Below are 23,822 nucleotides of genomic sequence, written 5' to 3'. Positions count from 1 at the left end.
AACTGGTGTAGGAGGGAGGAATGGATTATCGGGATCATTTTTTTAGGGAGACATCTGTGGAGGCCGGGTTATTTGATATATAAAAGGCAGAAATTGATAGATACTTGATTAATCGGGGCATGATGGATTACGGGAAGACAGAAGATTGGTCTGAGAGAGATCGGAGCAGACTCGATGATCCAACTGGCTTAGAGCTTTTTCGTATATGTTACGGTCTTATTGTCTAGCCGGAAGGGTCAGTTGGGAGGTAACCCGACAGGACGCGTCTGATCGCAGAGTGTCAGCAGAGGATGGAAACCGGAGGGATTCGGTGAAAGGTATTTGCCGGGGAGGGAGCAGAACAATTTTCACGCTTAAGCGCGGCACGGGGTCATTCGTTCTCTCATGTAGCTGCATCCACTAGTTAAAGTGGAGACGGGTGCATACTTAAATGATGGAGGAGCTGTGGGCGATGGTGTCCGGCATAGGAGAGGAGCTGAGACATGGGAGGATTAACCATGGTTATACAGATTGCCAGCGGTAATTTTAGGGGTCGTTTGGCCTCCTGTGCTTTGCTCTGCTGCGAATACCGGAACAACCACAGGGTCGGTCCATTGCAGTTCGCAGGCAGCCTGTGTGCTCCGCGTCCCTCACTGTGTTAACGAGATGGGTGGACAGTCAATCTCCCAGAACTGCTACTCCTCCCTGAACTCTCAGTGATCAACACTCCGACGCTGCACCCATTCCTCAGGGGGCCACTGCGCAGGATCGGAAAGGCTACAGAAAGTTGCAGTCTCAGCTAAATTGATGTCGGGCATTGTCCTCTCCAGCTCCAAAGGCATCTTCGACAGGCGATGATCAGAGATGGGGCATCGATCACTAAGTATCCCCATCACCCAGGACACGCACTCTTCTCATTGCTAACGTCAGGGGGAGTTAACGGTGCCTGAGCACCCACATTCAACATTTCAGATACAGTTTCTTACCCTACGCCATCAAATATCTGAATAGAAAATGAGCTCATATATACGCCCACATAATTTCCCTCTCTTTATGAACTACGTATACATTGAAAAATACGTAATTAATATTAATATATATTTTTCAATGTAATTTATTCTTTTGTAACTTTGTATTTTCTGTCGCAGTGCCATAAGACAACAAAAGTCTAGATATGCGCCAGTGATATTAAATCTGATTCTGACATCCCCACCGTCAAACACACGGCGCTCCCTCCCGGGACCCTCGGTAATCAGACTCTCCGAACTCATCCACATCTCCCCCCCCATCACCTCCACAGTCACGCCCAGCCACAGCTCCCTTCTCAGATGTTGCTGTTTACGTCTCCGAGCCCCTCGTCCTCTCTTCACCCCAATACTTTCTCTCTCTAAACAATTATCACCCCCTCCGGCAGCAACATCACCTCCAACGGTATCCACACCACGCCCCTCCCTGGCCCGTCATCGAATGCCCCCTCTCCACACGCTGATTCATAATATCACTGTTCTCTGATTCTCACACCTCCCATTCCAGATGTCACTGTCTCTCTGCAAGATAACGTTATGGGTTTGGTGCTTCTCCCCGAGTAGATTGACAGTCGTGCGAAAGGATGGAGGTGGTTAAGAGGGGGAATGTTGTGGGTATGGCGTCTGTCCAGTGATAGCTGGTAAGTCAGGCATTACCCCACGGACAGGTTATCCTCCTGCGCTCTGACTATCCGAGCCATCAACTCAGACCTATCTAACCTCAAGGCATGTGATACCAATATGGTGGGAGAGACAATTTGGGCTGTAGGCCCACGTTAGTAATGTGACTGCTTGCATTTTCCCTGACGGTGTACCGCTCCGGTTCCACACGACCCTCCCCGCACCCCAGGCGGCGTCACTATCAGCTGACAGTTTTCCACAGAGTGGCTCAGTGTTGGAAGGGAAGAGGGGTGAGCTGTTAGTGTGGGTGTGTCAGCATGCTGTTTTCACTGCCCTAGGAGCTGGTTATTCCTGGTGGGGCTGAATGTACCTTCCCAATGAACAGTCGGATTTGACAGCAGCGAGCGTTTGACAAGAGATGCAGACCAAGTTAATGCAAACAGAGTTGGCTTTATTGATTCATGCAGTTAATTTGGGAAATGGTTATACCACCGCGGGACAGATGTCAGAAAGGCAGTGTGGTCAGTAGTGAGCTCCGTGAAGGAGCTGCCACATGCCGTGGAAAAAGAAATATTAGAACCCCTGCTACCATCAGAGTACACGAGAGTGTTTACAGTTACATCAACACAGGAGGTGGATCATATCAAACATCCGCCGGCTGTTCTGCCCAGTATTTACACAGCTCTGGTGCCGAAAACCCGTGCGGTCCGACAAAAGTGGCCCGTGTCTCTTGACTTTCCGCCGTGCACTCGCATAAGAGACACAGACCTCCACTCGAAACTCAAACGTCAGTCTGGGATTCCTCGTGGTTTTGGACGTGTTATCTATCATACTGTTACGCCGGGAATGAAAGAGATCCTAGGAAACGTCCAATCTGTCTGGTAATCGTGACAAATCGAACCAGGCCGACAAGGTAATATCATTTTTGGGCCACATCGCATTACAAAGGTCAGATAGTCCTGTGTCAGCCGTAGGACCATGGTTGCCAATGTCCCAGAACTGGGCTCCCAATACAGCCACTCTGCGGCCCCTGTGAGAGTAGGTGATGATCCCACACAGGTTGGTCACGGGTATTCGATCTCTGGCATTACCCCACGGGTGAACAGGCCAGTGCTGAGATTACTGTGACGATGTTGGGAGTGAATTAACAGTGGAGAGCATGTAGAAAGCGGCGTTTAACAGGAAGCAAGCGGAGGATCCAAAGCGTCCTCGTTGGCCTCACGGGGCCGGGCAGTCGAATCCGCCAGTGGAAACGAGCCATATCTCCTGACTGAAAGATATAACAGAGGGTTGAGGGGAATGTTCCTGAGTGTGGAAGAGCAGTCCCTTTACTGAAAGTATTGTTCACTTCATCATTAAACCGGTCCCCCTCCAAAGGAAAAAAAACAGCGGCGTCACAGAAGCAACGGGTGACTTATTGCTAGAATTTTCTAAGCTAGAAACTCCCGTGTCTGTAGTCTGACTTCCTACGCCCATGAGATTCTTTGTTTCCGCCCTTTCAAGCAAAATCACATCCCTTCAATATTGTAGTGACCACAGGTGTGTACACAATCCTGCAGGTGAAGTGTAAACAACATGATGAACAGTTGTCAGGTGACCTCTCAACTCTGGGTGCCAATGATTTTACAGCTGCAGGGCAACGGGTCAGACATCTTCACCATCTCTCTGTCTGTGTTTCCAATCCCCCCGATCCACCATTTATCCAGAGGGATCCATTGTATGTCACCTTTCAGCTATCTTACAATTTGGGACCGTGTCAGACCTCTTGTTTACCTATTCCAAACACCTGATCAAATTTATGGAACGTGATTTTCCTTCTACAAAGACACCCTGGCTATGCCTAATCACACCAACCTTTCCAAATAGAGGTGGATCCTGTATCCCAAAACCCGCTTCGGTAACTACTTCGCCTCATGAACTGGAGGGAAATCTTGCAGACAGGTTTGATAGAGGTTGCGGGGAATGGAAACATAATTCGGGAGGGGAATGGGATATGTCAGAGGTAAAATCAGTGGCGTATTGGGACATTGTGAGGAAGGAGAGGCGGTGAACCTACAGATAGTAGGTTGGATTGTACTGCGCCTATTTTAATGCGTGAAGTGTGGGAACAAGGGAGCTGTATTTCGAGAGCAGCTCAGTACATGGAACTACAGAGTTATGGCCATAACTGAGGCTTTGTCGTTACAAGGGCAAGAATCGCTTCTGGATGTTCCAGAGCTTCTATGTTTCAAACGGGACTGGGGGGAAAGTGCAAGAGTCAGATAATCTCACAGCAGCACAAGTAGAGGAGTCGAGGTCGGATCATTCAGTGAGTCAATATGGATGGAGTCAGAATCCAGAAAAGTAGATATGTTACTGGAAGTATGAAGTAGACGGACCAGTTAAATAGCCAAATAACAACCGAGGAACAATTCAGGAGATTAGTTTTGGAAATATGTAAGCATAAAGACGTTTAGTATTGTGACATTAACTTCCCTTATATTGATTGGAACCTCCTTTGATAAAAAAAAGTTTAGATTGGCAGAATCTGTTTGAGGAACCCATAAATGGTTTCTGACTCATTAGTGGCAGAACATCTGAAGGAAACGCCATATTAGACCAGTGAACCAGGTCACCTGCCATATTTCCCGATGCGATACTGCCAGACCTCCTATCACAGACAGTGACCACAACTCCTATTCTTTACCCTGGCATTGAAAGAGGATAGGAAGAGACGGTATTATAAATCAGTTGATTTCTGGGAGATCGAATTACGATGCTATTAGTCAGGAAGTTGGAAACGTAAATTGGGAAGAGAAATACACAGGGTAATGCACAACTGAACTGTGGATTTTTTTTTTTAAGGAAGAGCTGGCATGATCTTCTGGATAGGTTTGTCCCATTGAGACAGGGTCGGCGATGGTAGAGAAAAGGAATCATGGTTGACAAGAGATAGTCCAGAGAGAGGAAGAAGCAGACTTAAGATTTAGGAAGCAGGGATCAGAGAGGTTTCAAATGAACTACAAGTTAGCCAGGCAGGAGCTTAGAAACCCAAAGGCCATTTACACCGATGTGAAGATCAGACGGATGAATGCGTAGGACCGATCAGGAATAACAGAGGAAATATGCGCCTGAGGTCAGCCCAGATAGTGAAGGACCTTAATGTATATTTTCTTTCAGCGTTCACAATTGAGAGAGAATTTTTCAAATGTGAGTATGATGTAGAAGAGGCTGATATGCTTGAACATATCGATGTTTTGAAGGAGGATGAGCTGAGATTTTCGAGAACATTAGGGTACATAAATTCCTATTGCTGGAGGGTCTGTATCCCAGTTTTCTACAGGAAGGGACGGAAGATACTGCTGCGCCTTTGGTAATGACCTTTCTGTGTCATCTGGCTATTGCAATAGTATCAGAGGATTGGACGTTGCCAGCTGTTATTCCTTTGACCAAGGAAAGAAACAGGGAAAACTCTGGGAATTACAGACCAGTAGGCCCAACGTACGTGCGGTCAAACTGTTGGAGGATATATTTCGTCAGTATCTCTGGACAGTTGAAGAACCATAGTCTGATCACGGCTGTGAGAGGGGCAGGACATGTCCCAGGAACGGAATCAATTTCTTAATTATTAGACAAAGCACACTGATGAAGAATTTAGGAAAACTTTCTCAGCGATGGGCGGCAGACAAACGTGGCTACTGTAGATAGAACTAGCTTACCCACAGAAAACAGAGTGTGGTAGCAGGTGGAGGATATTTCGCTTGGAGGTCGGTGACCAGTGGTGTTCCGCAGAAATCTGTTCGGGAAGCGGGTGATTAGGCTGTTCCATTTCCAGATGACATTTCGGGATAGTGTGGATTGTGATGTAGGTTACAACAGGGCAATGAGGAATGCAAAGTTGGGCTGAGAATTGGCAAACTCTGAGCTCAATGTGGAAAAGTGTGAAGTGATACACTTTGCAAAGTCGAATTTGAATGCAAGATGCAGGGTTTATGACAGGTTCATTATCAGTGTGCAAGAACAGAGTCATCTTTAGTTTCACGCTCATAGACTCATCAAAGTTGACACGCAAGTTGACCAGGTTGTTATGACACTGTATGTGATGTTGGCCTCAGTCGTCGAGGGGTTGAGTTCAAAGCCGCGAGTAATGTTGCCGCTCATTTAAACTTGGGATATTGTGTTCAATTCTGGTCGCCTCATTACAGGAAGTATGTACAGCTTTCGAAGCTGAAAAACTGAGATTTACCAGTATGTCGCCTAGACGAGAGGGATATTCATATGAGGATAGTTTTAGCGAGCTATGGCTTTTCCTTTTAGAGCGAAGTGGGTGAAAGGCGACTGCATAGGGTTGTACAAGATAAACGGCATAGATCATGTGGATGGCCAAAGACATTTTTCCCAGTGTGGAAATAACTACCAAGAGATATAATTTTAAACAGGAGGAGGAGTATAGGAAACTGATACAGGACTTTGTGATGTGGTGCATCTCAAACTACCTGCGTCTCAATATCACCAAGACCAAGGAGATAGTGGTGGACTTTAGGAGATCTAGGCCTCATATGGAGCCAGTGATCATTAATCAAGAATGTGTGGAGCAGGTTAAGACCTACAAGTATCTGGGAGTACAGTTAGACGAGAAGCTAGACTGGACTGCCAACACAGATGCCTTGTGCAGGAAGGCACAGAGTCGACTGTACTTCCTTAGAAGGTTGGCGTCATTCAATGTCTGCAGTGAGATGCTGAAGATGTTCTATAGGTCAGTTGTGGAGAGCGCCCTCTTCTTTGTGGTGGCGTGTTGGGGAGGCAACATTAAGAAGAGGGACGCCTCACGTCTTAATAAGCTGGTAAGGAAGGTGGACTCTGTCGTGGGCAAAGTACTGGAGAGTATAATATCGGTAGCTGAGCGAAGGGCGCTGAGTAGGCTACGGTCAATTATGGAAAACCCTGAACATCCTCTACATAGTACCATCCAGAGACAGAGAAGCAGTTTCAGCGACAGGTTCCTATCGATGCAATGCTCCTCAGACAGGATGAAGAGGTCAATACTCCCCAATGCCATTAGGCTTTACAATTCAACCGCCAGGAGTAAGATATGTTAAAGTGCCGGGGTTGATTGTATTTAATGTATTTAAGTAAACTACTTAAGAACTTTTTAAAAGCTATTATTAATGCTTTTTGAGAGAGTGATTTAGATGCATATCATATTTTTACTGAGTTAAGTATTGTTGTAATTAGTTTTGCTACAACAAGTGTATGGGACATTGGAAAAAATGTTGAATTTCCCCATGGGGATGAATAAAGTATCTATCCATCTATCTATCTATCTATTTAGACGGAGGTACAGGGGCTGCCTGGCGTATGTATTTGCACATAATGGTGGGTGTCTGGAACGCGGTGTCAGGAGTCCGGTAAGAGACATATCTATCAGGTACATTTAAGAAACTCTTAGACAAATGGATAATAGAAAAAAAAAAGACGGCTCTGTAGGAACGAAGGTCTTGAGTCGGCAACAATCAAGGATAAAGGGCGAGCATAGAGGTCTAGTGTTCTATATTTTCTGTTCCTGACCGACCGTCAGCATGAGCACCCAAATGATACCGCAGCGTCTCTGATTCATTAACTGACCCGATCACAGTCACAACATTCCCCTGTACTTACCCATGCAGCAAACTACTGAACGCCACTCGCTCCCTAATCGTGGATGTGGAAAAAACAAATAAAGAATTAGAGACCGCACATCAACCATTTAACTGTGACCAACTCTTCCCTTATCACTGCCACCCGACGCCTGAACCCTCCCAAAGATGCTCAGTGGCAGCGCCGGGATACCAGCCTACCTTCCTTCTGGGCACACTGACCCCTGAGGAGTCAACATCAAGTTCAACAATCCCACCAAATTCCTTCCCTCTTGATGCCAGAACCGGAGAGTTCTCTGGAACACTGACCGAGCATCTCTGTGAAATCTCCTTTCACACCGTTTCACCCCTCGGAGGAGCAGTGTGATAAGCGAGCCTTCTATCTGACAGCGCCAGAGCGTTCCCACCATTCCGTAGGGACGGACACCCATCCGATACTGCAGCGGCTCTGGTTCATTTACCGCCCCACTCGCACACAGAACATTCCACATCCATTTACACTCTTTTACCTAAAGCTACAGACCTGTTTCAAGGACAAGATGAAGGTATAAAATTAACGAGAGACTCTCCGCTCAACGATAGATGTAGTTTTGAAGAATGAGTTGGAAAATCATGGACCATTGAACGGCCTGGTTAGAGTAGCTGGAGAGAGGACGTTTCCTATGGGGGATTGGGGATTGGAGCAGAGTGCTTAGCCTAAGAGTGGATGAAGAATTCCTTTTGCTAGAACATTGAAGATAGAATAGTACAGAACAGTGCAGGCCCTTCGGCCGCAATGTTGTTGTCGACTCTTAAACCCTGCCTCCCATATAACCCCGACCTTAATAGAACATGCTGTAGTACAGCACAGCACATGAGGATCAGAAGATGCTGAATTTGAAAAATTCATTGCCATGGATGTGGAGGCCATGTTTGTGATTTTATTTAAGCAGGAGTTTGATGGGCTTTTGATTCGTAAAGGTAACAAAGTACAGAGATTAAAACAGGAGAAATGAGGCGAGCGGGATAACAAATGAGGCAAGATAATATGGTGGAGAGTCTCGATGGGCCGAATGGTTCAATACTTCTCCCACATCTCATGATCTTATCGAAAACTAATTATAAATCATCCGTGTACCACTACCTGCTGATGAGATTTTTGAATCATTATTGAGGGTGAAACTTTGGAGTATCTTGTGATAAAACAGTCTCAGGCCAGCAGTGTTTTGTACAGGGGAGATCTTGACTGAGAAATCTGTCCGGAAAATTTGAAAAGCTTAAGAATTTATTGCAGGGTTCTGTAATCAAACCGTGTTCGGGCATTCACTTTTAGATTCGACCACCGCTGTTCAAACGGTCTCTTCCCTATGGAAGAGCAGCGTGAGGAGAGGGACATCACCTCCGGACAGTTTCCACCCCTCTGTCGGCGTGAGCGCCCTAATGATAAATTCCCTCTGATTTGTTTTTCGCCTCGTTCACTGAGACAATGTTCCACATGCACGTACTCGCCAATTCCGAGCCTTTGGCCGCTGATTGTTTTTTGGTGCCAGAATCTGAAGAAGCCTCAGTGGTGTGCAGCGAGGTGAACCCAGAGACGTGGTTCACTGCTCGCTCAGCAGGACGTACACAATGCCGCCTCGCACAACACGGAGATTCATGGTGCCTTCATGCGAGGTGCTGTCTTTAGATGGGACTGTGATAATGGTCTGAATCTAACATTACATAATGTAATTTTGCAGGAAGGCGGGACAACGATGCGGGCTACCTGTGTCTGGGCGTACAAAACGGGACACTGCATGGTGGCTTTGCTTTACACATTCCGTTGGCTCGGAAGACCAGCAATTATATTCAGATTTTTTTCTCGGGAAGAGAGGCTGGTGGCTAACCTGGGTGAAATTTTGTGTTTCATTTTCCGGTGCTGTATCTACATGGGGTTTAAGACGTTTGCTATTGGTGACGTGGTGGGAGTGATGGATTCACCCTCGGAGTAAGTGTTCCTTACACCACGTGAGTGTTGTTGTCGTCTATGGAGACATTCTGCTGTCATTGGATTTCGGGAAACTGTGGGTTCGGATGAGGAAGCTGTGCGCATGATATGTTGGCTCCGGAAACATGGTGACACCTGCGGGCTGTCCCCAGCACATTCTCGAAAAGTGTCGAATAGGCTGCCGGGTAATCTTCCTTCTAGAAAACACTTGAGGGAGAAGATCCTCAGCCCTTTGGCCACTGATCACACAAAAGAGCAAATAAACCTGTCGCTTTATGACCTACCCCAAGCAGGAATACACAAAGAAGTTGGAATTGTTGACATGAACATTCTGCTCCGTGAGTGTGCGGTTGAAATCACCTGCGTCGGTAAAGAGAAACCCACGGATAAACCTGGCGAACACATCCATCATTGGGAAACGAGTGACGAACAGCTGAAAGATGCAAACACCGTAAAATAGGAACAGGGAATTTCCGATTCACCAGCCCCCCTCTCTCGACCCTGTTCTTCCATTCAATCAGGTGTCAGTTCATATCTGAGATCATTTTGCAGTTCCACTCGCCGCCCAGCTTCCGGACCCGCAATGCTTTCCCCTGCAGTCTCTACACCTCCTGTCCCTTTAATATCCAGCGACAATAATAGACATAAACAATTGGTTGGAAACACACCCACCATGGCTAACTGTTCAGATTCACATACATTGATGTATCATAAACTTCCTCACCTTCTTTCAGACCGGCCTGTCGTTTCCTCAAAGAATACCTACACATTTGTTAGGCATGATTTCCCACTAAGTTCAGCATGCTATGCTAGTCCTTTTGTACTGTGTGCATTTAATTACCCCCAAAACTGTTCCTTCATAATCGACACCAACAGCGTCTTGAAGTGCTGAATCCATACCCTCCTGGAAAACAACCATCAGACGGTTCTACAGGACTCATTCCTGAACACCTGCCCATCTAAAGATTGGGGGGGGGGGGGATTGGTTGGCCACAATACAACGTATTGTCAGCTTTCATCTGGTACTCACTCGTGGGTTGGTTGGTGTTGGAGGATTGTCCCAGAGCTCTTCGGGAAGCATCAGGTAGATTGCAAGCACTCTAATCCCGGACAGTGAAACGAGAAGTTGTCCAGTCAATTGGATCTTCATCCCTAAGAGTGTTGTAGAATATTATATTACTTCATACATTTCCTTGGAAACACTAATATACTTAAGCGTTAGTTTCAATTTAAAACACTACGTTCTGCGATGTTGAGATGACATTAGAACCTATTTTAAGATCAATCTGAATCCTCACTCCCACACAGACCTCCATATGCTTATCGAGGAGTTTCCTAAGTGATCCATTGTGTCTGCCTCTGACAGCACCCCGGGAAATACACCACACGCCTTCTCAATAACCATGTCAATTTCTGCTGCAGGTTTAATGTATCTATGGTGTGGATCCCAAATTTCCTTCTGCAAGCTAACTTCACTGTTGTCGGGCTTGAACAACACCTGTCATTTGACAGCCCACCGTCATATCCTGTCATTGTTCTATTGCAGCCTACAGCAATCCTCTACATTATCTCCAAGTCAGCAAAGCTTCTTGTCATCTGCAAGCTTAATATCGCAACTTACACTGCCTCACCCAGTTCATTCTTAGTCATGGAGTCATCGAGTCATAGAAAGAGAACAGCGCAGAAGTGGCCATTCGGCCTATCTGCTCCGTGCTGAATGTGTTCAATTGCCTGCTATCATCGAGTAGCAATGTGACCTTAACCCTTTATACCTCTCCATTCTATGTAAGTATCCAAACTTCGCTTAAACTTTGAAGACAAGCTCGCATGCACCACTTCTGCTGCCAGGTCAATAAACATTGCGATAACCTTTGAGTGAAGGCGGATCCCATCAAACTTTTCACCTTTCACCCTTAACCTCTGCTTGTATTCCCACCTAACCTCAGTGGAAAATGCCTGAATGGTTCAACTTATCTACACCCATCATAATTTTTAAACTTTTATGAAATTTCCTCTAAATATTCTCTATGCCAGGGTTTAAAGTCCTAACTAATTCAATATTCCCTTATAGCTACGGTCCTCAAGACCCAGGAATTCCCTTAAAATTTCTTCTGTCTTCTTTGAAACTTGTTTATGTCTCAGTTTCAGCAACTCAAACATAACTCCCCATCTCATTTACTCAATATTTCCATTTATTAAGACCAACGTACAAATATCTTTCATTACTACCAAATCAACCTGTGACGCTACTTTCAATCAATTATTGACCTGCACTCCCAGATCCCTTTATTTTGCAGCACTCCTCAGTACCCTGTCTTTCACTGTTTAAGATCTACCGTGGTTGGTCTGGCCGAAGTGAAAAACCTTGCACTTGACTGAATTAAATTCCATCTGCTGTTTTAAACACAATTTTCCAGCTCGCTCAAATCCCGCTGTAGGCCATGACAGTATTCCTCACTGTCTACAACATTCCCGATCTTAGTGTGCCTCCTGAATTTTACTAATCGAGTGAACCACATTATCATTCAGATCCCTTAGATAGATGGCAAAATATAACGGACACGGCATCAATCCCTACGGCTCTCTACTAGTCACAGGTCTCCAGCCAGAGAGGCGACAATGTACTTCGCTACTCCGCAAAGCCAGTGTCTAATTCAAATTACTACCTAATATTGAATGCATCGAAACTTCTTAGCCAAATGCCCACGCGGGCCCTTCTCAATTGGAATACTGAAATCCATGTATACAATGTACATAGCCTTGCTTTCATCAGCTTTAGTGGTAATGGCCTCGATGTCAAAACAAATACTTAAGCATCCAGTATCCATTATCATTTGAATACCTTCAACTAATTTTACCACTATTAATACTGATAGTATCCTGCTTTATGATGACAGCAATAACATAACCTATACTCCAGTCCTCCAGATCATCTGCTACTGCTGACTATCTCTTCTAACACGCCGGTAATGTTTCCACTTGCATCCCTAAGTTGCGACAGGGCAACGCACACGTCCTCCTCTGTGAAGATGTTGCCGCTTTGCCTCTGTGCTCTTGACTCTGCAGCCATCTGCTGACTAAATACAGATGAAAAAGAGAATTCATTTATGACCTCCCCACTTCTTTTGACTCCACACATGGAATAACAATAAGATTTTTTTCCAGAGGACTAAGCTTCGTCCTTTACAATGCTTCTACCCTTAACATATATGTAGTATCCCCGGTCATTCCCCTTTACTTGTCTGTTGAGAAAACTCATGCCTTCCATTGGCGCTCCTGATTCCTTTTTAAGTGTTCCATTGCATTAAGGTCATTCCATAAATACATATGTTTTTCCTACTTGCTTATATGTGATATACATCTCCAGTTGTTCTTACCCAGTGACTCCACATCACTAGATAGCCACGGTTTTCTACACTTGCCATCTTTACCTTTTACTTACAAGTATTGCACTCTCATAATGACAATTTTCAAAGCATCCAACTTATCAAATACATATGTGTCTGAAACAGCCTGTCCCAGTTAACAGTCGGCATATTCTTGCTGATTCCATCAAAATTAGGATGATTAAAGAGGAAGTACTGGCGCATTTAAGGAATATAAAAGTGGATAAATCTCCAGTTCCTGGCAGGATATTACCTAGGACCAGGAGGGAAGTTCATGCAGAAATAGCAGGGGCTCTAACAGAAATATTTGAAATGTCATTAGAAACGGGGATGGTGCCGAAGGATTGGCGTGTTTCTCAAGTGGTTCCATTTTTTATAAAGGGTTCTAAGAGTAAACCTAGCAATTATAGTCCTGTCAGTTTGACGTCAGTGGTGGGTAAATTAATAGAACGTATTCTTAGAGATGGTAAATATAATTACCTGGATAGACAGGGTCTAATTAGGAACAGTCAGCATGGATTTGTGCGTGAAAGGTCATGTTTGACAAAACTTATTGATTTTTTTTGAAGAGGTTACGAGGAAGGTTGACGAAGGTAAACCAGTGGATGTTGTCTATATGGACTTGAGTAAGCCCTTTGACAAGGATCCGCATGGAAGGTGAGTTAGGAAGGTTCAATCGTTAGGGATTAATATTGAAGTAGTAAAATGGATTCAACAGTGGCTGGATGGGAGATGCCAGAGAATAGTGGTGGATAACTGTTTGTCAGGTTGGAGGCCGGTGACTAGTGGTGTGCCTCAGGGATCTGTACTAGATCAAAAGTTGTTTGTCATATACGTTAATGATCTGGATGATGGGGTGGTAAATTGGATTAGTAAGTATGCAGATGATACTAAAGTAGGTGGTGTTGTGGATAATGAAGTAGGTTTTCAAAGCTTGCAGAATTTAGGCCAGTTAGAAGAGTGGGCTGAAAGATGGCAGATGGAGTTTAATGCTGAGAAGGGTGAGGTTCTACATTTTGGTAGGAATAATCAAAATAGGACAGACATGGTAAATGGTAGGGCATTGAAGAATGCAGTAGAACAGAATGATCTAGGAATAATGGTGCATAGTACCCTGAAGGTGGAATCTCATGTGGATAGGGTGGTGAAGAAAGCTTATTGTATGCTGGCCTTTATAAATCAGAGCATTGAGTATAGGATTTGGGATGTAATGTTAAAATTGTACAAGGCATTGGTAAGGCCGAATTTGTAGTATTGTGTACAGTTCTGGTCACTGAATTTTAGGAAACATATCAACAAAATAGAGAGAGTACAGAGAAGATTTACTAGAATGTTGCCTGGGTTTCAGCACCTAAGTTACAGGGAAAGTTTGAACAAGTTAGGTCTTTATTCTTTGCAGCATAGCAGGTTGAGGGGGTACTTGACAGAGGTAATTAAAATTATGAGGGGGATAGATAGAGTTGACGTGGATAAACGTTTTACATTTCGAGTAGGGGAGCTTCAAACAACAGGACATGAGGAGAGTTAGGGGGCAAACGTTTAAGCGTAACACGAGGGAGAATTTCTTTACTCAGAGGGTGTTAGCTATGTGGAATGAGTTTCCAGTAGAAGTGGTAGAGGCAGGTTGGGTATTATCATTTAAAGTACAATTGGATAGGTATATGGACAGGAAAGGAATGGAGGGTTACGGACTGAGTGCGGGGCAGTGGTACTAGGTGGTAATAAGCGTTCGGCACGGACTAGAAGGGCCGAGGTGGCCTGTTTCTGTGCTGTAATTGCTATATGGTTATACAGTTAAAATTGTGCATTCTCCTACCTTCTGAATTCTCCAGGCTGAAATAGTAGTGCAGGGGTACCATATCCACTACAGCAACATGGAACTTGCTGGCGTTTATTCCAACCCAGACTGATTCTTTGTAACGGCGGAACTGTTGACAGAGGATGGAGTTCTTACTGTAAGGAGTTGTATGAAGAGTTTGGTGATGTGCATTTCGGGATGGAGGAGCAAGGATAGTATGCGACGAGGCAGAACAATGAGAGTATAGCAACAGATAGAATATCATGGCACAAGTAAGGGCTTAAAGTGGCACCAGTACGTCTGAACAATTACACTCGGTCCTCTGCACAAGCATCAATAGTCCCTTAATCGACGGAAGGTACCCTGGCAAGGCGGCAGCCTGCTGTTACAACCAACGTAGAGTTTTATAACACTTGCAAATGTGTTCAATTCCCCGCCATCCACATCATCATTCTCGGTTGTAAAGAATTCTCCGTTCTCCCTGTGATCTTGTGGGTTTCCTCCGGGTACTCTCGTGCCCTCCCATCATACAAGGACGCATTGTCATGGATAGTCATTTGTGGGCAAGATATGTTGGCACCCGAAGCGTGCCGATTCTTCCGAACTACCGTAGCACATCCTCAGAATGTTTTGGACGCAAATGAAAATGACGGATTTACTGTATGTAACAATGTACCTGTGTCAAATCAAACATAGAACGGAGAACATAGAGAAGTAGAGGAACAGGCATTTCGGCCTACAGTACTGTGCAGGGTCAATTAAATTGGTAATCGACTGGCAAATCAAAGTAATTCCCTCTCTCTTCACATTGCCCAGACCCTACCATTTTCCTTCATTTGCCTATCTGAACACCTCAGAAAAATCTCTAATGTATCTGTCTCCACCAACATGAAAGGGATGAAAGGGTTAACATGTGAGACAGGTCCGACTGCTCTTGGGCTGTATTCCCTGGAGTTCAGGAGTATGAAGGGAGATCTCGTAGAAATATTTAGAATGTTAAAAGGCCAGAACAGAGAAGATATGGCAAAGTTATTTCCCTCGATAGAGGATTCTTGGAAAGTTTGGCACGACTTCAGAATTGTAGGACGTATTTTTTGAAATATAGTGTGGGGAACTACTTGAGCCAATGGTGGTAAATCTGTGGAATCTGTTGCCAGAAGCAGCTGTGGAGGCAAAGTTATTGGGTGTATTTAGGGCACAGATAGATAGGTTCTTGATTAGCCAGCGCATCGAAGATTATAGGGTGAAAGTACGGGAGTGGGGATGACTGGAAGAATTGGATCAGCCAATGTTTGAATGGCGGAGCAGTTTCGATGGAATGGACTACTTTTGCTCCTATATTTTATGGCCTTATGGTCTAACAACACAGGTCGGACACTCCAAGCATTCAGCACACTCGGGGTGAAAAACCTTGTCCCTACAATCTCATGAAGACCTAGAGAAATACATCACAAGCACTTCAGCACATCTAATCCATGCAATGACCATTTAAACTGCTACTCCAATCGACCTGCACCGAGACTAATGACTTCCATACCCCGATCAGCCATGTAACAATCCAAACTTCTTTTAAACGTTCAGATTGAGTTTTCATGCCTCACTTGTGCTGGTCGCTCATTCCGCACTCTCACGATCCTCTGAGTGAAGAGGTTTCCCCTCATGTTCCTTTTAAACTTTTCAACTTTCACACTCGACCCAGGATACTGGTTGTAGTCCCACGCAACCCCAGTGGGAAAAGCCTGCTTGTATTGCTCCAATGTACATCACTCGTAATGTTGTAAACATCTTTCAACACCACTCTCAATCTTCTATCTTCTAAGAAGTACTGACCAAACCTTTTCAATATTTCCTTATAGTGCAATGTCTTTGCAAATTTTCACTGTACTCTTTCAATCTTATTTACACCTTTCCTGTATGTAGGTGAACACAATTACAGCCTATACTCTAAGTTGGGATTTACAAACGTCTGAAACACCTCTGAATGATCTTTATTGTCATTATACAGAGGTACAAAGAAACTCTGTTTAGCTTCCTCTCAGGCAATTAAATAAAGTGGTAGGTAAAAACAAGACAGTAATAAAAAAAAGTATTAAATAGATAAGTAGCAAAAAATAAGTCGCAGCAGCACCAGAATATCATAGTAATGCACAATGTGCAAGTATTTGAGTCCTTGTGTATGCATGTGTGTGCTCACATTTTCAATCATTGTTCTGTGGGAGTGGTGTGATGGAGGCCACAGCTCTGGTAGAAGCTGTTTCTCAGTCTATTTGACACAACATCTCATCTCCTGTACTCAATACGTTAATTAATGAAGGTCAATGTGCTGATCGGTTCCACCACGACCCCATCTACACATGGCGACACTTCCAGCGAATTATTCACCGTATTCCAGATCACTTTGTTCTACCACACTCTTCAGTGTTCTGACGTTCGCCATGTGAGACGTATTGTGTTTAGTCCTGTCAAAGTGTAAAGCCTCGCACTTCTCTGCATTAAGTTCTTCCTGACATATTTAGACAATTTTGCCAGCAGGTGTATATCCCACTGGAAGCCAAGACAGTCTTTCTCGCTGTCCACTATATCCCCCGACATGGTGTCATCGGTATTTTGCTGATCCAGTTAACCACATTATCATCAGTCACGTTGATATATATGGATGAAAACAACAAAGAACACAGCACAGTCTATAACACATCGATACTCCACGGTCCCAGTCTGAGAGACAACCATCTACTGCCACTACTGGTTTCTCCCACAGAGCTTCTCCTATAATGCCTTGCCTTCATCCATTTCCCTGGTAACTTCCTCGAAAAACTCTATAACCTCATTAGAAATAATGTACCAGGCACAAGGCCATGCCGATGGTACTTAATTAGTCAACGTCTATCCAACTACTTCTACATCAGGTCCCTTGGAATAATTTCCAGTAACGTTTCATCAAGTAATGTCAGAAATTCCGGCCTATAATTTTGTGGTTTATGTTAAAAGCCTTAAAAACAGCGGAATAACATTGGCTATCCTCCCATCCTCTGATATCTCTCCATTTGCAAAGGATGTTTTAAATGTTTCTGCTCAGGCCCAAGCAATATCTGAGCTATCTGCCTGTGGCGTCCAAGGGAACACATTGTTAGGTCCTGGGTATTTATCCACACTGGTATGCCTCAGGTTAGAAAATACTTCTTCATATGTAATCTGTGCAGAATTCATGATGTTTCAGCAGCTTTACCTCACTTCCATAGAATCCGTGTACACAGCTTTAGGAAAAAATAAATGCATAAAAAGCTACTTAAGATCTCCCCCATCTGCCTTGGGTCCACACATGGATTCTAATCTCCCAGAGTAAAATTTTGGCCCTTGGCAATCTCTTTGTTCTTAACATTTCTGTATAATCGCTTAGGATTCACCTTGTCTGCTCGTTCTGCCTACGTTTAGCCCTCCTGAATCATTTCTCAAATGTTTTCTTACAATTCCTATGCTCCATAATCACCTCATTGGTTCCTACCTGGCCATACCTGTGACGTACATTCTTTTCTTTTTCTTAATCAAGGCATCAATAACTTTTGAAAACAAAGTTTCCCTACACTTGTTGCCCTTCCCTATTGTGCTGACAAGCACACAGAAGTTTTGTATTCTTAACATGTTGTTTTTGAAGTCCTTCCACGTACAAACAAAAAACATCGCAATTGACGGCCTCCTACATACTTCTTTGCTATTACCGCCTCTCAAGTAAAACACATGCCAGCGTTCCTTCTCAAAACTTTAAACCTTTACTGACATCGCCTCAGCTACCGCCGCTGCAAAGAAAGCATTCCGAGTGTGCGCAGATTCTTACCAGAGCACGGGCCCACTAATTCAGTAAACATCCTTGTAAAGCTCCTTTGTAATCTCTCCAAATGGCACATCGTACATATCGTCTTTAATTTACCCTTCAGCCTTCCCTCCCAGGGGGCGGAGGGGCCAGGGTGGGAAGTCAGCTGGCTGCCATTCTCCAGCTACGTCTGACTCCCCGGTGCTGAGGGATAATCAGCTCCATAGTTCAGAACCAATGACGGAGGAGCGGAGACAATTCGTCCCTACGGCCTGAGGAAGGATGACGTGGACGGGGATCTGCACGTGGCGGAAAGGATGTGGTTGAAGGAGATAAGGGACGTCCGGGGGAAGCAGGAAGCAAAAAGTCATAGTCAGCGATCACATTACCTCATAATCCGCAGTGGTGCAGAGGACGTCATATCCCAAGCAACGACTGGAAGCAAAAACACAATGAGAGAATCAGAAACACAATAGACAATGCAAACAAGCATCCCACACATTCCACAAAACTGTGGATTCTCTGATGTGTGCCATCAGAAGAGAAGGGCTCTCAGATCCAACCCGATAGTGTAACAAGGTGCGACGTTAAGAGAGCCGTGTGCTAAACATGTGGGATGCTATCTGGTGGGAAGCTGGTTTGCAGAAGGACGCCATGTTGGAGAGGAGCGTAATGTATTTTTTGAAAGGAGCTCGGTTCGTAGCTCTCATATTGTATATTGCCGAGTGTCTACCGTTACTGATTGGTACACATGTTTAATCCAACTACTCAGGGAGGTTCGTCCAGAAAAACTGAAGAAGGATGGAGGCAAGGCAGGCAGCTCCTGGTCGGAGGCGGGGCAGGGCACGGAGGCAGCACTGAGCAGGGATACAAGGAATTGAGACACAGCGGCAGATGTGCGACTGCAGAAGGAAAGGAATTTTGCTCATGTCTTACCCTTTGCTCAAGCCTTCCACGCTGGTCAGCGAGGCGACAAGCAGAAACACAGGCAGCATAGTTACCCTATGAGAAACAGAAACAGTCACTATCCAGTATTTGCCACAGACATAAGGCCATTCACAGGGTTATACTGCAAACAGCCCAACGGCCCGCCGAGCCAGTTCTAGTACTCAACATCATTGTATTGAGGAATAATTCGTACATTGGCTACAATGCCACAATTTTAATTGGTTCACCTCGATACTGGGGATGGAGTGCCAGAGTATCTCTATCCAACCACTATCCCTCCCACTCCGCTGCAGCGCAGTCTAGTTTGCATCCTCGCCACCAGCAGAGCGAGTCCTAGTTGATTCCGGTCACTTTACAATCCTGGTGAGCCTCTCTCCGCGTCTCTTAAATTTATATCATGTGCTATTGATACCTCTGCTACATGGGATAACATTCCCACTGTGTGAACCATCCTTGTCCTCCATCCGTTTGAACACCTCAGGCAGCCTCCTCCATGCCGGGGAAAGACAGAAAGCCTGCCATGTTTCTGTTAGAGAGGTGTGGAAGGAGGGAGTGTGAGAGAATAGGCGGGAGAGAAAGAGTGATTGGCTGGAAGTGGACGAACACGGTAAGAAAGGTGTAATAGCAGGTTGAGGGTCGGGCTGGTCAGAGAGAAGTAGAGTGTTTCGTGCGGAGTGTAAAAGTATATCATACATGATATAAACCAATTCAGTCAAACCTCAAACGAGCAGAGATGTTTCGTTTGAAGTGCCTTCTCACCCTGTATTGTATTGTATTGTATTGATAAAGATTTCGTAAATTGGCTATAATGCCACAGTTTTAGTTGGTTCACCTCGACTGAGGATGCAGTGCCAGAGTATCTCTATCCAACCACTATCCCTCCCACTCCGCCGCAGCGCAGTCTAGTTTGCATCCTCGCCACCAGCAGAGCTAGCCCTAGTTGTTTCCGGTCACTTTACTATCCTGGTGAGTCTCTCAACCCGCCTCTTAAATCTATATTAGTTCAAATTGAAACATGGGATAACGTTCCCACTGTGTGAGCTATCCATACCCTCCATTGCTTAGAACACATCAGGTAGACTCCTCCGCGCTACGAAAATACAGAAAGCCTGCAGAGTTTCTGCTAGAGAGATGCTGAAGGAGGAGATGCGATAGAATAAGCGGGAGAGGAAAAGTGATTAAGTGGAAGTGGACGAACGCGGTAAGAAAGGTGTAAGAGCGGGTTGAGGGCCGGGCTGGTCGGACACAAGGAGAGAGTTTGGTGCTGAGTGTAAACATAAGCTTTGCACTGTACCTCGTACATGAGATAAACCAATTCAGTCAAATCTCAACCGAGCAGAGATATTTCATTTCTAAAGCGCCTTCCCACCTTCTCAGCAGCCCAGACCAACTTGCGTTTCTCTCCTTCCTCAGTTCTAATGAAATGTACTTCATCTATTGTCGCTCCCCTTCCTTCCCCGACAGCTCATGTCTGCCCTAAGTATTCATTCACTACAATTTACAATTTTTCAGTCTCAGGCTGTGCAGTTGGAACAGAACAAGGAATTGCACTGAATATGTCAACGATGATACACTTCATTCTGAGATTGATTGCCAATGTCATCCCCGGATGATGGAGCAAGTCCCTGATTCAAAACATCTGAGACAGGGAAAACATCCTTGCTGACTCCATGCTGCTGAGACTTTGCCCATTGGTGCGTGTCTATCTGCCTATCCACTGACCTATCGATTCATTGTTTTACCAATCTGTTGGTCTATCTGCCTGATCCGTATGGATAGGAGCGGGGGTGGGGAGGGAGAGAGGAGCTATACCTCGTTCAACCCTTCTGGATGCAAAAGAGCCATCCCCTTCTCTGGATATCTCCCTCACTGCCGCATATACTCTCAGAATGAGCCTTTTAATTCGAGTGGTCATCCATTTTAATTGCACTTCACATTCCCATTGCGGAGTCCATTCATGGCCTCCAGCTCTGTCGTGATGAGGGCACATTTAGGATGTAGGAACAGCATCTTATATTCTTTTTAGGTGGCCTCCAAACTGATGAGCTCAACATCGATTTTTCAGACTTCCAGTATTGCCTTCCAATCCGCCGACCCCACGATCTCCTTTCTATGACCAATCTCCTTTATCCTCTCTCAACATATCTCCTTGACCCCCCATCGCCTTCGTCTGGTGCTTCTCTCTATTTTTTCAGTCTGATATGGTCCTCTTTCTCTTTCACCTTCCAAGCTATTTACTTCATCCCCACCCCCTACAGGTTTCACCTAACACCTGTTTCCCTCTCTCACCCGGCGCCTTTCAAATCTACTCCTCAGCTGTTATTTTTCTCCAGTCCTGCTGAAGTGTTTCAGCCCGAAACTCAGACTGTACTTCTTTTTTCATAGATGCTGGTTGGCCTGCTGAGATCCTCAAGCATTTTTTTGTGATTTTGATTCTGAATACCAACAAAAGAGAGACCCGTTTTCCTCCCTCTGGAATCTTCGCCAAAGCTGTCCAGAATACAGCGGATACATTAGCAAAAAAAAAACCGCGCAAAATTGGACGCTTGTGTTGTCAACCTGCTGGAGGAAAGTACCAGCCATAGACTGGGCCAGCGTCTGTTCCCCTAGGATTATGTTTCATCTCTGCGTATGGTGCAACAGTTCCCCAAACTGGGCATCACCACCAACAAATCTCTTTTCATTTAATAATGACTCTGTCTTCTGTACGAAAGTAGATACCCTTATAATAATCCACAGGATTTTCCATTGCCACCTTCCCACACACTCAGTCAGCCGCTCCGTATCCCCTTTCATCATCCCACGCCCTGCCCTTCGCTCACACCGTCACTCTGGCTAGTGTGGTCAGAAACCTTGGTAATAGAAGCTGTGACACCCCTCAGTTCATGGGCTGACGTCGCTGTGACCTGAGCACCACTGACCGTGATTTCCCTCTTCCCATAAACTGCGCACATGACAGAGATGCATGTAGACCCAGTGATCCTGGTGTAATTATTAACCGAGCCCCAGGTTTAACCTCACAAACATCTCCGGCATGCTGATTTGTCTGATACAGAGTCTCTTTGCCTGGGATGAAGACGATATTGGAGGGTAAAGTTCCAGCTGGATACATATATTCTAGTAGAAACGGGCGGCTGGGGTGCGGAATATTGCATAATGGGGATGAGACGGAGGGACGAATGGCAGAGGGAGACAGAAAGAAAGAGAGATGAAATTGTAAGACGGATACTGGAGGAAGTAGGAGAGAAAGGAGCCGGAACAGAGATAGAGAGGTAGGAGACATTGTGAGTAAGAGAGAGAAAGAGAGGACAGAGAGACATAGAGAGAGAGAGAGAGAGGGAGGGAGAGGGAGAGGGGGTGAGAGAGAGAGAGAGAGAAAACACGATACGTACAGCATAATCACTTGTCTACTGCCAGACGCTAAGTGCTACGGCTTACCTCAGTGTCGACTTGCTGTATTGGGTGTACGCTTGTCCAGAGCCTCTATTTATGGAGGGATGACACGTGCTGTTGCTATCCAGAACAGCCAATGCAGGAGGATAAAAAACAACTCGTGATTTTAAGTATTCTAACCGCAAGTATTGCATCATCGAATGGAGCGACATTGTGCAAACCGAAGCTCATTATTTAACTAGGACACCACATCAATATCACAAACATGAGCGGATCCAGACAGCAGCTGAACCCGCCACCTACTTTGCCTACTGTGAGGACAGTATGTGAGACCCCTCACAGTTTTCCACAAAGCTTCCAAATTAACCTGAATCACTTAAGCAAATGAGAGAAGGCATCAACATCGTTAGAGTCCCAGGTTGGTCGTCATTGCTTTCCCGCTGCACCTGTTCTGTTGTCCAGGTAATGACGCTCAGTGTCTGTTATTGGAGTAGAGTCCAGGGTAGAACTGTCCACCCACAGGTCGGATCCAGTGGCAGGAGTTGAGGAAACGACCTCAGATAAAAACCCTCCGTGCAGCAATGCCGACTGCGAAACTGTGCGCTCATGTAGACTCACGGTGAAGAATGACCCCGGCATGTTCGACCGCACAAGAGACGGTGGCGCAGGTTCCCCATGCGTTTCAAATTAAACCAAAGCATTTTTCCGGGCGACACTCAATGCTGATTAGGGTTTGGACTGTCTGCGAACACGCTCTGTAATTGACTGAATCAGAGAAGCATAGGGTTTCAGATCAGAAACAACCAAGCGATTTTACCTTAACACACCTTCCTGGACGATTTGAAATTAAATGCTACATCACCAATAAAGCTGAAGAAATTAATACAATAGCAGATCCCTTTTCGAAAATTAGGAACATATGCGTGAGTGCGTGCAATGCGCTGCCGGCAATGGTGGTGGAGGCGGATACGGTAGGGTCTATTAAGATATTTAGGTAGGTTCATGGATCTTAGGAAAATAGAGGGCTATAGGTAAGCCTAGTAATTTCTCAGGTAGGGACATATTCGGCACAACTTTGTTGGCCGCAGGGCCTGTATTGTGCTGTAGGTTTTCTATGTTTCTATGTTACTCTGGACAAGGTAAGTACAGAACATTAAACAGCGAGAAAGAAGTAACAGAGTTAGTCGAATTTAAAACCGATTAGTATGATACCATACAACAGATAGATGACAATGAAATATATAGGTATCTAGGTGTCAAAGCAAAAAAATCCGACTGCTACA

General features: G+C 45.1%; 1 protein-coding gene across 1 annotated transcript; it reads right to left on the bottom strand.

The window, feature by feature from the left end:
- Positions 1-2,800: 2,800 nt before the first annotated feature.
- Positions 2,801-22,654, bottom strand: LOC140723812 (uncharacterized). The gene is made up of 9 exons (XM_073038349.1): positions 22,585-22,654; positions 19,135-19,200; positions 18,588-18,633; positions 14,409-14,520; positions 10,237-10,358; positions 9,491-9,639; positions 7,263-7,295; positions 5,324-5,400; positions 2,801-2,895 (listed from the first exon to the last, which is right to left on the bottom strand). Exons 2-9 carry the CDS (start codon positions 19,191-19,193, stop codon positions 2,801-2,803), a joined length of 693 nt encoding a protein of 230 aa, XP_072894450.1. The 5' UTR covers positions 19,194-19,200; positions 22,585-22,654.
- Positions 22,655-23,822: the final 1,168 nt, after the last annotated feature.

The sequence above is a fragment of the Hemitrygon akajei genome, unplaced genomic scaffold (assembly GCF_048418815.1).
Source record: "Hemitrygon akajei unplaced genomic scaffold, sHemAka1.3 Scf000138, whole genome shotgun sequence".
In the NCBI taxonomy this organism is placed as follows: Eukaryota; Metazoa; Chordata; class Chondrichthyes; order Myliobatiformes; family Dasyatidae; genus Hemitrygon; species Hemitrygon akajei.
The sequence above is the reverse complement of the archived record's forward strand: the minus strand, read 5'-3'. Positions and strand labels throughout refer to the sequence as shown.

What these genes read in the sequence shown, in the direction of transcription:
- LOC140723812 (XM_073038349.1), bottom strand. Translation starts at nt 19,193, where the DNA reads ATGCTGCCTGTGTTTCTGCTTGTCGCCTCGCTGACCAGCGTGGAAGGC. An exon ending in CAGCCTGGAGAATTCAGAAG is followed by an intron (nt 10,359 to 14,408) that starts GTAGGAGAATGC and finishes CAACACTCTTAG; the next exon opens with GGATGAAGATCCAATTGACT. An exon ending in TTCAGTAGTTTGCTGCATGG is followed by an intron (nt 5,401 to 7,262) that starts GTAAGTACAGGG and finishes CTTCCCGAACAG; the next exon opens with ATTTCTGCGGAACACCACTG.